The sequence below is a fragment of the Myxocyprinus asiaticus genome, chromosome 1, assembly GCF_019703515.2.
Source record: "Myxocyprinus asiaticus isolate MX2 ecotype Aquarium Trade chromosome 1, UBuf_Myxa_2, whole genome shotgun sequence".
NCBI classification, from domain to species: domain Eukaryota; kingdom Metazoa; phylum Chordata; class Actinopteri; order Cypriniformes; family Catostomidae; genus Myxocyprinus; species Myxocyprinus asiaticus.
Genome location: NC_059344.1, coordinates 40317571 through 40332115, shown reverse-complemented (window position 1 = coordinate 40332115; position 14545 = coordinate 40317571). Strand labels below are relative to the sequence as shown.

The 14545-nt window shown below is 40.7% G+C and overlaps 1 protein-coding gene across 3 annotated transcripts in view; it reads left to right on the top strand.

Annotated features, from left to right (window-relative positions):
• Positions 1–8844: 8844 nt before the first annotated feature.
• Positions 8845–14545, top strand: part of arl8 (ADP-ribosylation factor-like 8) — a 21597-nt gene continuing 15896 nt past the window's right edge. Inside the window, exon 1 of one of the 3 annotated variants that reach the window (XM_051695696.1) lies at positions 8845–9341. In XM_051695696.1, the coding sequence (XP_051551656.1) occupies positions 9296–9341 (46 nt within the window). In that variant the 5' untranslated portion in view covers positions 8845–9295. Of the gene's footprint in view, positions 9342–9366; positions 9743–14545 lie in introns of those variants that run through there. The other 2 variants (XR_007896946.1, XM_051695631.1) reach the window with 2 other exon arrangements.

The window sequence follows — 14545 nt, the reverse complement described above, 5'->3', positions numbered from 1 at the left end:
AAATAACTACTTCAGAAAAGGGTTAACCATTTCCTGTTCATTTCAAACACATTTGGCATTTCATAACATCTCAAGTGTTCTATAAACAAAAGAATCTCCATTGTGATTGGATCAGTCAATAAGAGCCCACTTTGAACATTCTTCTTGTGGTGTGGTGCTGTTTAGCTTTTGTTACCATATCTTTTAAACATTGTTAATCTCTGTGAAAATAATGAAAGTATGCCATGCCACAGCTTATTACTTACAGCTAAACTAAACTCGCATTGTTCATTTTTAGTCTACTGATAGGGACATGGAATTGAATTACAACCCCAATTCCAAAAAAGTTGGGACAGTATGAAAAATGCTAATAAAAACAAAAAGGAGTGATTTGAAAATTATATTCAGCCTTTGCTATATTGAAAGCACTTCAACTACACATTATATGATGTTTTACCTTGTGAATTTCATTGTTTTTTTATTTTATTTTATGTAATTTCAAATCAGATGATTGCAACATGCTCCAAAAAAGTTGAGACAGGGGCCAATTAAGACTAATAACAATTTGACAAGTTGAAATAACAAGGCAATGTGAAACAGGACATGTTAAACAGATGAGGCAATCGTGTCATAGTACTATATACTGTATAAGGAGCCTCCAAAAACAGCCTAGTCCTTCAAGAGCAAGGCTCATTCAAGACACAATTTTCCCCAAAGGCAAATTGGAAGGAGTTTAGGCATTTCACCCTCTACAGTGCACAATATAGTTAAAAAATTCAAGGAATCTGGTCAAATCTTGGTGCGTAAAGGGCAAGACGAAAACCACTTCTGAATGCGTGTGATCTCTGATCCCTCAGACACTCATATACCTCAGTCACTGTCAACATTCATCTGTAATGGATATCATGAACATGGGCTTGGGATTACTTTAATAAACCTTTGTTAGTCCACAGATTCAAGTTAAGACTTTACTATGCAAAGCAGAAGCCCTACATCAACACTGCCCAGCAGCGCTGCCGACTTCTCTGGGCTCATACTCATCTTAGATGGAAAGCAGAACAGTGAAACTGTGTTTTTGAAAAACAAAGCCATCGTGTTATCCGGGCCAAAGACGAAAAGGGCCATCTAAGCTGTTATTAGCGTCAGGTCCAAAAGCCAGTGTCTGTATGGACCAGGGGTGTGTCAGTGCCCATGGCATGGGTAACTCACACATCTGTGAGAACACCATGAATGCAAACAGATATGTAGCAACATATACTGCCATCCAGCACTGTCTTTTCCAGGGACATCCCGGCATTTTCAGCAGGACAACTTCAAACCACATACTGCATAGATTACAAGTGCATGGCTGTGTAAGCAGAGAGTGTGGGTGCTAGATTGGCCTGCCTGCAGTCCTGACCATCTCCAGTTGAGAATGTGCGGCGCATTATGAAGCACACAATACGGCAATAAAGACTCCGTACAATTGTGCAGCTAAATACCAACATAATGGATGAATGAGGGAAAATTCCGCTTTCTAAACTTAAGAAATGGTGATGTTTCACAGTGGAAAACACTCGACTGTCCCAACTTTTTTGGAGCGTGTTGCAATCATCTGATTTGAAATTACTGTATATTTAAAAAAACAAAAAAACAATGAAATTCACAAGGTAAAACATATAATGTGTAGTTGTAGTGCTTTCAATATAGCAAAGGTTGAATATAATTTACAAATCACTCATTTTTGTTTTTATTAGCATTTTTCATTCTGTCCCAAATTTTTCGGAATTGGGGTTGTAGACTGTAATTGTCAAGGTCCTGTCACTCTGTCAGTCTGGGTTTTTGTGTGGCAGGATCATGACATCATGTTCTGTGTCTGTCTTGTGTTCTATCTTCTGTCTTTGTGAGCACACAGCTTCAGTTGTAGTTTCCCTGCTGTGTGCTCTTTTGGTTGGTATTATTTCATGTACGGAGCATGGTGTCTGGATCCTGACTTCCCTGTCTGGTTCGGTTTCGGTCTGTGTCAGGATCCGGACAGTCATGCTCCATGTTCTGTCTGTTATTGGCGTGGGTGCATTGTGCTTATGTCATCTTGGCAGCATGCACTCACGTCAATCGTTTATGTCTGTCACGACCACGGACGTGCTACGCATTGCGCACCCGGGTCATGAGCTGTCTTCACGTTGTGCTGAGGTTCGGTCACTTCGGTCTATTGTGTGGGGTTTGTGTGTGTGGCCGAACTTTCGCACAGTTGTCCTGTCTCGTTTTGTCGCCTGTTGCGTGCATCGTGTGGCGTTTGCCTCTTGATGTACGTTCAGGCTTTGTCTAGTGTGGGAATGCATGGCACTGCTTTGTTTGGCATTGCTATGCATTCTCTTGTCTTGTATGTCGGTTGGCATGAGCATATATTGCCTTATTGTCTTAGCGATATGTGCTCATGCCATTCGGGTGTTTGTGTCTTGTGAGAGCATGTTGCTTTGTTTTGTTTCTGTGTTGCCGCATGTCTCTCAATCTTGCGTCATACCCCGCCTCCTTGTTTGCTTATTATAAGTTCATTAGTCACACCTGCCCTGCTTTTTATCCTGTTTGATTTCTCTTCGAATTTTAGTCTCCTTGTGTGTGTTGTCCAGAGCCAGTTCATCTTGTATGTTGGTCTTGTTCCAGTCAGTCCTGTTCCCCATCCAGTCAGTCCTGTATGTTTTTCCCTTTTTCCTCCAGCCCATCTTTTACCTCGTTTTTTCCCCCTTTGGGGTAGTTTGAGTTTTTGTCTTTGTTTATTTTTGGTATTAATAAAGCCTTTTTTTTTACTCTGCTTTTGGGTCCTGCCTCTGATTATGATATTATGAACTGGCCAAATTGGACCCAGCAGAGTAAATGGGACTTTTTCTCCACCCAGCTCCTGGCCAGAAGGAGCAGGTCTCTCATGGTACCACCTTGGGTAGGATTTATGCTGAGGAGCTGGTCCAGGAACCCCACAGGTGGTGCTATTATGAGACCTGTTTCAAACATCTTTTTCTGTCGGATCAGAAAAAGCCACACAGTGCTGGGTGATATTTTTTTTGCCCCTTTGGGGATCTGGTGGACCATATCTGCCGTCTTGCGGAGGTGGTGATCTTGATGCAGTCTCCCGTGCCCTGTTGCCACCCCCCGTGCACGTCTCGGGCTTCACGTCGCTGTAGGAGGAGGAAGCTCGTGACAGACAGCCAGGATGTGGAGGAGCCTGCTACTGACCGCCAGGAAGTGGAGGAACCCGCTGCTGTCCACCAGGAGGCGGAGGAGCCCGCTGCTGACCGCCAGGAGGCGGTGGCCATTATTGCAGCAGTGCTTCTCACTGCCCAGAAGAGGAGGAGAGGAGGAGGAGAAGGGCACCTATTCTGCCACTGCCAGTGCTCACAGCCATGGAGGCCATTCCCCTGCTGCTGCCAGCACCCACGGAGGCCATTCCCCTGCCGCGCCAGCACTCACGGATGCCGTTCCCCTGCCACTGCCAGCGCCCACGGTGGCCACTCCCCTGCCGCTGCCAGCGCCCACGGTGGCCACTCCCCTGCTGCTGCCAGCGCCCATGGATGCCGTTCCCCTGCTACTGCCAGCGCCCACGGTGGCCACTCCCCGTCGTTGCCAGCGCCCATGACCACAGAGGCCATTCCCCTGCTGCTGCCAGCGCCCACAGAGGCCGTTCCCCTGCCGCTGCCAGCGCCCATGGAGGCAGTTCCCCTGCCTCTGCCAGCGCCTACGGCCATGGAGGCCGTTCCACTGCCAGCGCCCATGGAGGCCGTTCCCTTGCCGCTGCCAGCGCCCACGGAGGCAGTTCCCCTGCCTCTGCCAGTGCCTACGGCCATGGAGGCCATTCCATTGCCAGCGCCCACGGAGGCCATTCCCCTACCAGCGCCCATGGTCACAGTGGCCGTTCCTGACTTCCATGTCTGGTTTGGTTTTGGTCTGTGTCGGGATCCGGACATTCATGCTCCATGTTCTGTCTGTTATTGACGTGGGTGCATTGCGCTTATGTCATCTTGGCGGTATGCCCTAACGTCACTCATTTCTGTCTGTCGCAACAATGGACGATGAGCGTATATTGCCTTATTGTCTTGCCGATGTGCACTTATGTCAATCGGGTGTTTTTCTTGTGAGAGCACCTGGCTTTGTTTTGCTCTCAGTCTTGCGTCATACCCCGCCTCCTTGTTTGCTTATTATAAGTTCATTAGTCACACCTGCCTTGCTTGTTAACCTGTTTGATTTCCCTCCCTATTTTAGTCTCCTTTTGTGTGCTGTCCAGTGCTAGTTCATCTTGTTTGTTGGTCTTGTTCCAGTCGGTCCTGTGTGTTTTTCCCTTTTTCCTCCAGCCCATCCTTTACCTTGTTTTTCCCCCTTTGGGGTAGTTTGAGTTTATATCTATGTTTATTTTTGGTATAAATAAATCCTTTTTGCTTTTACTCTGCATTTGGGTCCTGCCTCTGATTGTGACAATAATAAGTCTTCTTAATTTAAGTCTTTAGCCTTCAGTCTTCGTGCAAGTGTAACTGAATTATATGTTCTTGCCACTTGTGACAAAGTGACCTTTTTAGGTGGAAATACCAACCTCTTTTTTCCATGTCCATGTATTGAAAGTCTTTTCTATGTGGTATACCTTTGTATGTAGTGAAGCAATATTTGAGTTAATTGTGGCTATATGGACAAATAAAGATGTTCTAGATGTGTGTTGTAGATTTCTTGATATTTCATCACCACATTCTCACATAAGTGTGATATTTTTCAGCATTATTAATATTAATGAAAGTGAAAAAAATTACAGGTCATCTTAGGCACACATGTCCTTGCCTTTGTCAAGAAAATGTACAAAATACTCAGAGATTGGCAGTGACCTTGCTGATGGGCTAAATGTCAGTGGAATGACTACAGTCAAGAGCCCAGTGGAAAGAGAGTGCCTTTGTCAAGGAAAAAATGCAAAGTTTAAATTATTTCTTTCAATATGCAAAAAGGTTCATTATTGATTTAAATTGACTTGCATCACCAGTGAAACCATCAATGTCTTAAGAGGGGCTTTGCAACTGTTTCTGTCAATTGAGGGGGAAAAAAAGTTCCAACTAATCTGCTTTTATGTTGAATTAATAGTTTTGTTTGTAAAACTTAAAATGTCTTTCTCTAGAATTATTTGACTTCTTCACAAGATAAAGGTAATACTTTACAATAAGGTTCGATTTGTTAGTTAATGTATTAGGTATCATGAACAAACAATGAACCATGTATATATTTTTACAGCATTTAATCTTTGTTATTATTAGTTAAAATACAATTGTTCATTGTTAGTTCATGTTAGTTCATAGTGCATTAACTAATGTTAACATATACAGCTTTTACATTAAAAATGTATTAGTTTATGCTGAAATTAACATTAATCAGGATTAGTAAATACTGTAGAAGTATTGTTTATTGTTAGTTCATGTTAAAAGAACATTCTGGGTTCAATGCAAGTTTAGCTCAGTCGACAGCATTTGTGTCATAATATTGATTATTACAAAAATTAATTTCGACTCGTCCCTCCTTTTCTTTAAAAAAGAAAAGAGCAAAAATCTGGGTTCCAGTGAGGCACTTGCAATGGAAGTGAATGGGGGCCAATTTTTTAACATTAAAATACTCACTTATTCCAAAAGTATAGCCACTGTAACAAATGGTTGCTGAGATGAGACGGGAGATGGTGGATCTAAATGCAGGTTTTAAAAGAACAGTTCACCCAAAAATGAAAATTTGCTGATAATTTACTCACCCTCAGGCCATCCAAGATGTATCTGAATTTCTTTCTTCATCAAAACAGAATTTAAGACTTTTAGGATTTCATTTCAGGCATCCTCCTCTAAACAATGCAAGTGAATGTACTCCATTATTTGACGGTCCAAAATGCATATTTATTGCATAATTTTCTTCAGTATTGGCCTGTTAGACACACTGTGGCTGTGCAAGATTGTATATTACTGGTATCTGACAGGATCCTGATTCCTGAGTCAATGAGATCAGAGATGCTTAAGAAACTGCACCTCACATCAGGGGATGCAATGCTCGAAAGCAAACACCAGAAAGTTTATGTATTGGTCTGGTATGACCAAACATATAGAACAGATGGTTGAAACATGTCCAATGTGCCAACAGTTCCAGCCCAGGAACCAGACAGAGCCACTCATCTCTCATGAAGTCCCAGAGCTCCCCTGGTTAAAAGTTGTATCTGACATCTTCGAAATCAGAGGTCAGTCGTTTCTTCTGATTGTTGATTATATGTCAAAGTTCCCTGAAGTGATGAATATCAAAGACAAGACGGCATCCACAGTCTTTGAAAAGATGAAAGCAGTGTATGCCAGGCACGGCATTCCTAAAGAGCTAGTGTGTGATCACGTGCCATTCGCAAGCTATGAAATGAAGAGATTTGCTGCTGAGTGGGGTATCAAGCTGACACTCGAGTCTGGCTTACCCTCAGTCAAATGGGTTGGAGGAGAGAACTATCAAAACCGTCAAAAGTGTCCTGAAAAAAGCGAAACAATCAGGGACGGACCATCACGTTGCTTTGCTTTCAATAAGGAATACTCCTGTCACTGGTATGTCTTATTCACCAGCGCAAGCTCTGATGGGAAGAGTTCTGAGGAGCAACTTACCAGCGTCCAGTGAAGTCCTGCGACCATCTACTCCCAAAGGTGTTCATCAGGCGCTCAAAACCCTGCAAAAGAAGCTAGCGGGTCACTACAATGTGGGAGCAAAAGCCCTGCCAGAACTACATGCAGGACGTACCGTACACATTGAAACAGACAGAGGGTGGCAGCCGGGTCTCATTGTTTCCAAACGAGATGAGCCAAGGTCATACAATGTTGTCAATCCAGCAGGATGACAGTTTCGTCACAACAGGCGCCACCTGAGGAAAACAATACACAAGCACACAGAAACATTTGCTGATGAGCCCCATGACGGTACACACTCTCACATCCCAGAGGCACATGAAGTGACAGATCGGTCTGTACTGGGTGTGCCAGATCAATCCTTACATAAAAGCAGTACCACAACCACCAGGAGTGGTCGGGTTGTGAAAGTTCCTGTGAGGTTTCAGGACTATTGAATGAACCGACTAAATATTTGCCTAGTAATTAAGGTTAAACATGTTTAAGCTTTGAACTGCTTATTTGACAAGATGTTTGCTATAAATGAGAAAGAAAATGTTCCTGTTATGTGGACTTTAAGATCTATATTTAGTGTTCATATATCCTGTTTATAGCTAGTATTTATTCCTGAGAAAAAAGGGGATGTGGTGTAGTGTTATATGCATTTATGGTGTAATTGCATATTGACTCCATTAGAGGGCCACCTTGTTATACTGCTGTGGTTACCGGGAGGGGTGTGTGAGTGATATATACATGCACAAGCTGAATAAACAGGTGATTCTGAGATTTACCTCTCTGTGTGAGTAGTTTATCAAATACACTACACGAGAAGGAATACTACAATTACTTTATGCTGCCTTTATATACTTTTTTACTTGCATTGGGAGGACCTTCAGAGCTGAGATATTCTTCTAAAAATCTTAGTTTGTGTTCTGCCGAAGAAATAAAGTCATACACATCTGGGATGACATGAGGGTGAGTAAATGATGAGAGAATTTTCATTTTTGCAAGAACTATCCCTTTAACATTTGGCTTATAATAACTTTTGTCTGTTCAGTCAAAGAGAGTCAATGAGATGTTAAAATTGCAGTTGATGATATTGCTTCTGATTTATTCTTCACACTGGAAATGGAAGGTCAAGTCGAGTGCATTGTATCAAATCGTGGGATCCAGTTCCAAGCAGTGTACTCAGGTTGGCAAGTAATGCAGACAATCTACATACTGTACACAGTTTACACACAAACAGTAAACTGCAAACTGTACAAGTATGGTAGTATGCCCTTCTGAACATATCAATGTTTGCACTGGGGTTTACATGGAGTGACCTCCACCCACAGGAATATAATCAGAAACACATACTGTGTTGTATCATCAAAAGAATGATTTAGACAACTTAACAACTCAAACAGACACTGTCAATAGAAGTAAAGTTGCATGGGACCTATAACACAGAATGTTCAGGTTCATCAGATAACTGTTTACTGTAATAAAGTGAGAGTTTCTAGGTCATATTATTGCATACAGTAGGCAGTCTGAAATACTATGTTGCCTAACAGAATGCAGAAATATTCCAGACATTTTGATGTTTTGTTTTAGTTATCCTTTAGCAGACACAATACTTGCATGATGGCTCCATTCTCCTTCATCACAGAGATTTCACACTGTTGTGGTTGTGCAAATAAGCCCTGCTGCAGAAAGGAACTTGTGGTTCAGGCAACACATAGAGGATAGAAAACTATGCTAAACCAGTTCTCCCTCAGTGGTCAAAACTTAGATTAACAATGCCAGTGCTGTGGTTTTTTGGGTTACCTTCTGATTCATGTAAAATGATAAATTACCTTGCTATGAAAAAAGTATGAAGGAAGGAGTTTTTTTTTCTCTCTCTCTCTCTCTTTTTTTTTTTTCTCATGTAGTCTTGTGGGTGAACAATGAGATGTGTCTACAAATCTGAATAGTATTCCAAATGAAGAATAACTGGGCAAATGGAAGTTAGACATTTTAGTGCAAAGCAAAGGCACTAACCAAAGACAATGAGACCTCTTAGAGTTTATGCATGACAAAGATTTGTATAAAAAATATTATTACATGTGTTCTTGTCTTCTTTCTAGTTGACTGGTTCAGTGCCTATCATAGGAACCTTTCCTAAAACTCTAAGTACATGGAAAACACGCTGTATAGATGTGACACTTGGGCAGGATGTGTTAACGTCATGATCCTCGCACATGTAACTTGACACTGTAACTGTGATGGTGTGTGTGTGCGCGTGCGCGCTTTTTGTTTATCCAACACACACATACGGTGAACTCCGTGCGACTCAAGTCTACTACTCCCTTGAACTCTTCCCGAGTACCAACACGTGTGCAGCTAGACAAAGAGGACTGCATGAGGAAAACGTGGTTGAGATAAGAGTGATCTGGGAAGTGAGGTGGCTTATGTTTGGAGAACGATGTATCCGCTATGCTCGCACCTGTCGCACACTTGATCTGATCGGACAAAAGCAGTGAAGCGTCTGGGAACTAGTTACCTGTGTTAACACAGTAAACATCCTGTCGTTGAGCCACATGGCATGAGCGGATTAATGAAGAAATAACGGGCTCGCGGACCGCTGTAGGCCTCTCCGCAACTCGCGCTCACTAGCCACACGCTTCTTCTTTTATTTATTTTGTATATGTATATATACATTTTTTTAAATAGGAGAAATGGGTCTTATTTTCGCCAAACTGTGGAGTTTCTTCTGTAACCAAGGTAAGAGATTGTGCCCTGGTTGGTTTAAAGTGAGTGTTTTGGACTGTAGTCCTCCTTTTGGCCGATGTCCAGCACAAGTGAGCTAATGTTAATGCTAGTATGCGTGTTAACATCTTGATCCAAACAAAGCCATCGTACTACTTTTGTTCACAACAAAAGTTTTCCTCATCTCTTAAGGTGACTAGATATGCGTTCACCTCATAGTTGTTATGATTTATTACCGGTTAGCTGTGTCCCTTACCTTCTCTCGTTAGTTCGATCAAACAGGAGAAATATAGTGGTAAAGATAACATAAACACACAGGATGGCCACCGGTCTCCTACATGAATTAAACAGGAACCGAGGATTTCCACTTGTTGAAACGATCCAGTGGTTTCTAAAGGATGTAGATAGTAACACAGGTAATCACAGGTTAAAGAGATAATGGCTGTGGCTTAAACCCTACCTAACCTCATTAAAACGCGTTACAATGATGGTAATAGTAATAACTTTTTTTAATAGTACTACTTTGAGATATACTATGCTACTGAAGACACACCATGTTCATGTACCATTATATTCATATAGTACTTAAAATAATACAATGGCACATATTTAAAAAAACATGTCTAAAAACATTACCATTGTCATTTTACTCTTTTTGAATTGTATGTGCATTCCCATGGTGCTTAAAAATGCTGTCTACATAGGCAGCTCACTAGGGATGAGACAGTCAGAATATATTTTCATAGTCTCAGATGAGACAACTCCAACTATGGTGTGCTTTTTTTTTTTTTTTTTTTTTTTTTTCTCATTTCATTTTCAAATGTGTTTGTCAGTCATGGACTCTCATCAGTAACTGATGCATTAGGGTTTACTTTTCACATATGGGTGTCATGTCTTCACTCCTGCTGTGACAGATGCATAGAAACGTGTAGAATGACAAGAAAAGGAACTGAGTTGAATTTGAATTGAAAATGCTTTTGTGTTGAGAAACGGATGCCACGACCACCTGTCGAACAAAAGCAGTGTGAGGAAACCATTTTCCTCTCCCATTGTTGCCTATTTCAGTGGTCACTGCAGCCTGAACATAGAGATCCAGCCTTCAGGACAAACTGTTTTATGGATGTTTGCACGAAAGCTGTTGAGTTTGAACAGCTGCCATCTCTCAACTGTGTTTCAAAATAGCTTCGAACTGCATTACAGCCTTAACAGTAACACACATTTTTATAATTTATTTGGAAATTGAGCCTGTCCCATGACAAATATTCGTAACCGAATCCAGATTGTGGTAAAGTTGGACAGATGTTCCTATAACCTTGGGATGGAGATTGTTTATATTGTGTGCACTCACTCATTTTTAACCTAAATAACTCTCTTGAAGATAGACATTGTTTTTTTGTATTTTTTATTTATTTATTTATTTTAAGTTGCAGTAAAAACTTGCCAAATTGTTGTACTTGATTATTGTTGTTCAGTTATGATTTTCTTGGGTATGCTAGATGCAGTCATCTCAAATGAACTGGTCTTCTGTGCAAGATGCAGAGTCTTAATCCTCTAGGTCCAAATGGAGCTCCCAGCGAGAAAGTAGGATAGCTTTTAAAGGCCAAAGTATACTTAGGCTGTGCGTGTTGCGGATCGCTCCGCGCACAGTATGTGTGATGTAAATCACACGCCTCCTAGATTTTCTCGACTCGCGCACACGGTCCATGGCTGTGCACATCTTCTGCACATGCGCTGACCATTGACTGTTCTAAAAGAGTCACAAAGCAGTCATAGCTCTATACTCCTCTGACCACGAGCGACTACGAACTTCTTTGTGATACTCTTTTAGTAGAGTCCATGTCTGGCGCATGCGCCACCAATGCGCACAGACGATGTGCGAGCTGAGAGAATCTGGCTGCCGCGCACGGACTGGATTATGACAAAATTTACATCACGCATACTGTGCACAGCGCGATCAGCAACACGGACGTGCCAAGTATACTTTGGCCTTTAGGCCTTCTTTTAAGGGAATTCTATCTGTTGGATTTATAATCTCATTCTCTTCCCTAATTCCCTGGATTACAGCAGTGAAGAGTACCAGTCACCTTATTACACTGAGCATGACTCTGTTACACAAACATTTGTGCTGTCACTCACAAAAATGGCAACAGCCTCAACAACAACAAATATCCATCTTTTAGAAAATGGTTTATTGATTTATTTAAGCAACTTGTCAAATTGATGAGTTATAATGTAGCTTTGACATTTGATCCTGTAAATATTTAATCAATTCTTTAGTGGGTGATGTGCCCACTCACTTTAGTGTTCATCAGCAGCTTTTGTCCTTTTGGCTAAAATGTTGAGAAGTAGCACTATTAGTTTTCCATTAGAACCAGGTTAAACTGATCCTTGGCTTTGTTATGCCACCATGAAAAATTGTAGGTGGCATTAACTGTAGTCTTGTGAATAGGTGTCCCTTTATGGTTTCAATTTGTGTAGTGACAGTTTGGCTTGAGGCATATAGAAGCAAAATAGGGGTCGGGCATTCTAGAGGAAGTTATAGTGCTGAAGTCTTTGTGGAGCTGTCAGAGATATCATGGGCAAACCAACCCAGCTTCCTTCCTGTAGTTCACATCTCCGTTCAAAGGTGAAAAAAATCAAAAAGCATCTGAAATTGTGTACTGTCAAAGTATGTACTTTATTGGATGGGTGCAGTTCTAGGCCGGAAAAACATACAGTACATTACCATAGTTTTCATTTTCCTGTATTATTTCCATGGTTTTACTGTTAATGCCATAGTTTAACAGTGGTTACTGTAGTAAAGCCATGGTTATTTTATTGCGAAGGAACCCAAAGTAATTGTGAGGGAAAGGGAAAAACTATTTCAGAAAAAAGGAATCCCTACCTGAACTCTTTAGGGGCTCCATACTTCTCTCACATTGAGCTCTAATAAAGATTAGATCACTGGTTCAACATGATTATGCCTTCCTCTGTTACGCAAGTGTGCCCATGTGGCAAGAGTTGTGTTCGTACTTTGTATGTGATTGCATGACCATCGACTTCTTGAATCTAATCTAGGCTGGAACTTTCAATTCGCTGAGAGCGTTTACGTTATGGATGTGCACATGTAATAGAGTACGCGTTCTGCACCAGCTACTCGAGTATCGTAAATTGATTTTCCTTTCCGCTTTTGCCTGCTGTGAGCTGTGCTGAATCTCTCACCAAATCAGTTGAGTCCACTGGGGGGTGCTGTGGATTCATTTGGTTTTGAGATTTTGGATGAGAGAAGATATATCAGTAGAGGTAAAATTCACCACCACAGGCAGCTCTTATTAGACCTGTCACCGCCACAGGCAGCTCTCGCTCATCTTGACACTGTTCTTTGCGTCTCCCTCGCTACACGTCACAGTTAGTTGTGTCTCTCTCTCAATCCGGGGACACATTCCACACTTTTTCGCTAGAATGAGTGGTGCTTAAGTGTACATAATTAGGCTCTCTGCCCTGTTAATATTTTACTCTTCAGCATCAGTTTGAATCTTTAGGTTCAAGTGCAAGTCATTTTGTTATTCAGTCCCTCCAGGACTTTGTGGCAACTTTTTGGTTGTTTTGTAGTGAAAGCTCACAAATCATCATTATATATCTCTGTAATTGTGTTAATTACATTGTAAATGCAATTACATGTAAATAATTGTGTTACACAATAACCGAATATGCAGTTAGCAAGAAGGAGAAAAAAAAGAATTACACACAATGATAGGCTTCCATACATTTAGGTGAAACCCGTGGGTATTGGAAGACCTTAATTATTTTTGTATTAAAATGTTCTGCCTCAGACGATGCAAGAAAACTTCTAAGTTTAAAATAGACGTGCAATAAATCTGTAAACTAAAAACACAAATGAGGATTCATTAGGCCTGTTGCAATTATTACATTGTCTGATATTGAAATCTGATATATGGCCATATACAAACAAATACAATTAGCATAGAGTTCACATATTTAAGCATTTATGTACAAATTTAAATTCCACAAGTGTTTTGAAAAAATGTTACATTGTGAAAGTGGCAATTTTTGTCATATTTTGAAATATGTTGCATATACTGTATGTATATATGTGACCTTTCTTATATCAGTAATAAAACATTTATGAACATTTATTTTCAGCATATATTGCTATTTTCAGATTTGTAGCATACTGTATTAAGCACTTCAAATTCTAATAACATTTTACAACATAACAAATGGGGATTTTAAGTGAATGTTGTGGTTTCTGTGTATAAATGCAGGTTTTGTGTCTCATTCACAGCACACAGGGTGAAGATTAAACGCTAGCTGTGTTGTAGCCTATGTGTGCTGTCTGCGGTCCCGCTAAAGTTTAGAGAAGGATTTTGTTAGTGAATGCAAAATGTGGAGGAGATGAGGCGGAGACACTTACTGTTACTATGGAGATGATACAATGGCAGCTGTGCATTTGGATATGTTGCAACTGCTTCAGGCTTTTCAAGCATTTGTTTTGCCACTGTCAAACATGAAGAAAGCGATGGGATTCCTTCAGATTTACCATTTTTTGTGGGGGTGGGGGAATTTGCGGAAATGATAAAAAATTGCAAGCTACCGCAAATAATGCGGAGGTTAGAGGTGTGAATCTTCACTGGCCTCACGATTCGATTATGATTCAAAGGGTAGCGATTCGATTATAAAATGATTCTCGATGCATCACGATGCATCTTGTCCTTCAATTTATTTCTTTTTAGAGAGCTTAGTTCCTTCAGTTACTTCAAAATTTATTTTTTACTCTATTTTTTCCTTTTCAGCTTTTTATTTAACAGCTGTTTTAACAAATCAGAACGAGTCACATTACATAAACTGGCCTTTTACATTCAGTTTGAGCTGTGAACAAAACATGGAACATCCACAAGATTAAATAAATGGTTATATAGTTTAAAAGAGTATCTCAGTTTTTCAGTTTCTTTCTTTAGAACCTTATAAAAAAAATCTCTTATATTGGTTCTCCATCAAAACACACTGAATACTATTTCTTCAACTGATTATATTATTATTATTATTATTATTATTTTGTAAATCATTTAATAATATTTAATTATTTAAATGTTATCTATGCCATGCTATTCATTTTAATTCCACAACTGGAAGTTGCTGGTCCAGGATGAGCGATATATATCTGCTTCTATGAGAGTGCAGCTGTCATCTTCTCCTCTCCTCACCTGCACAGGTGATAG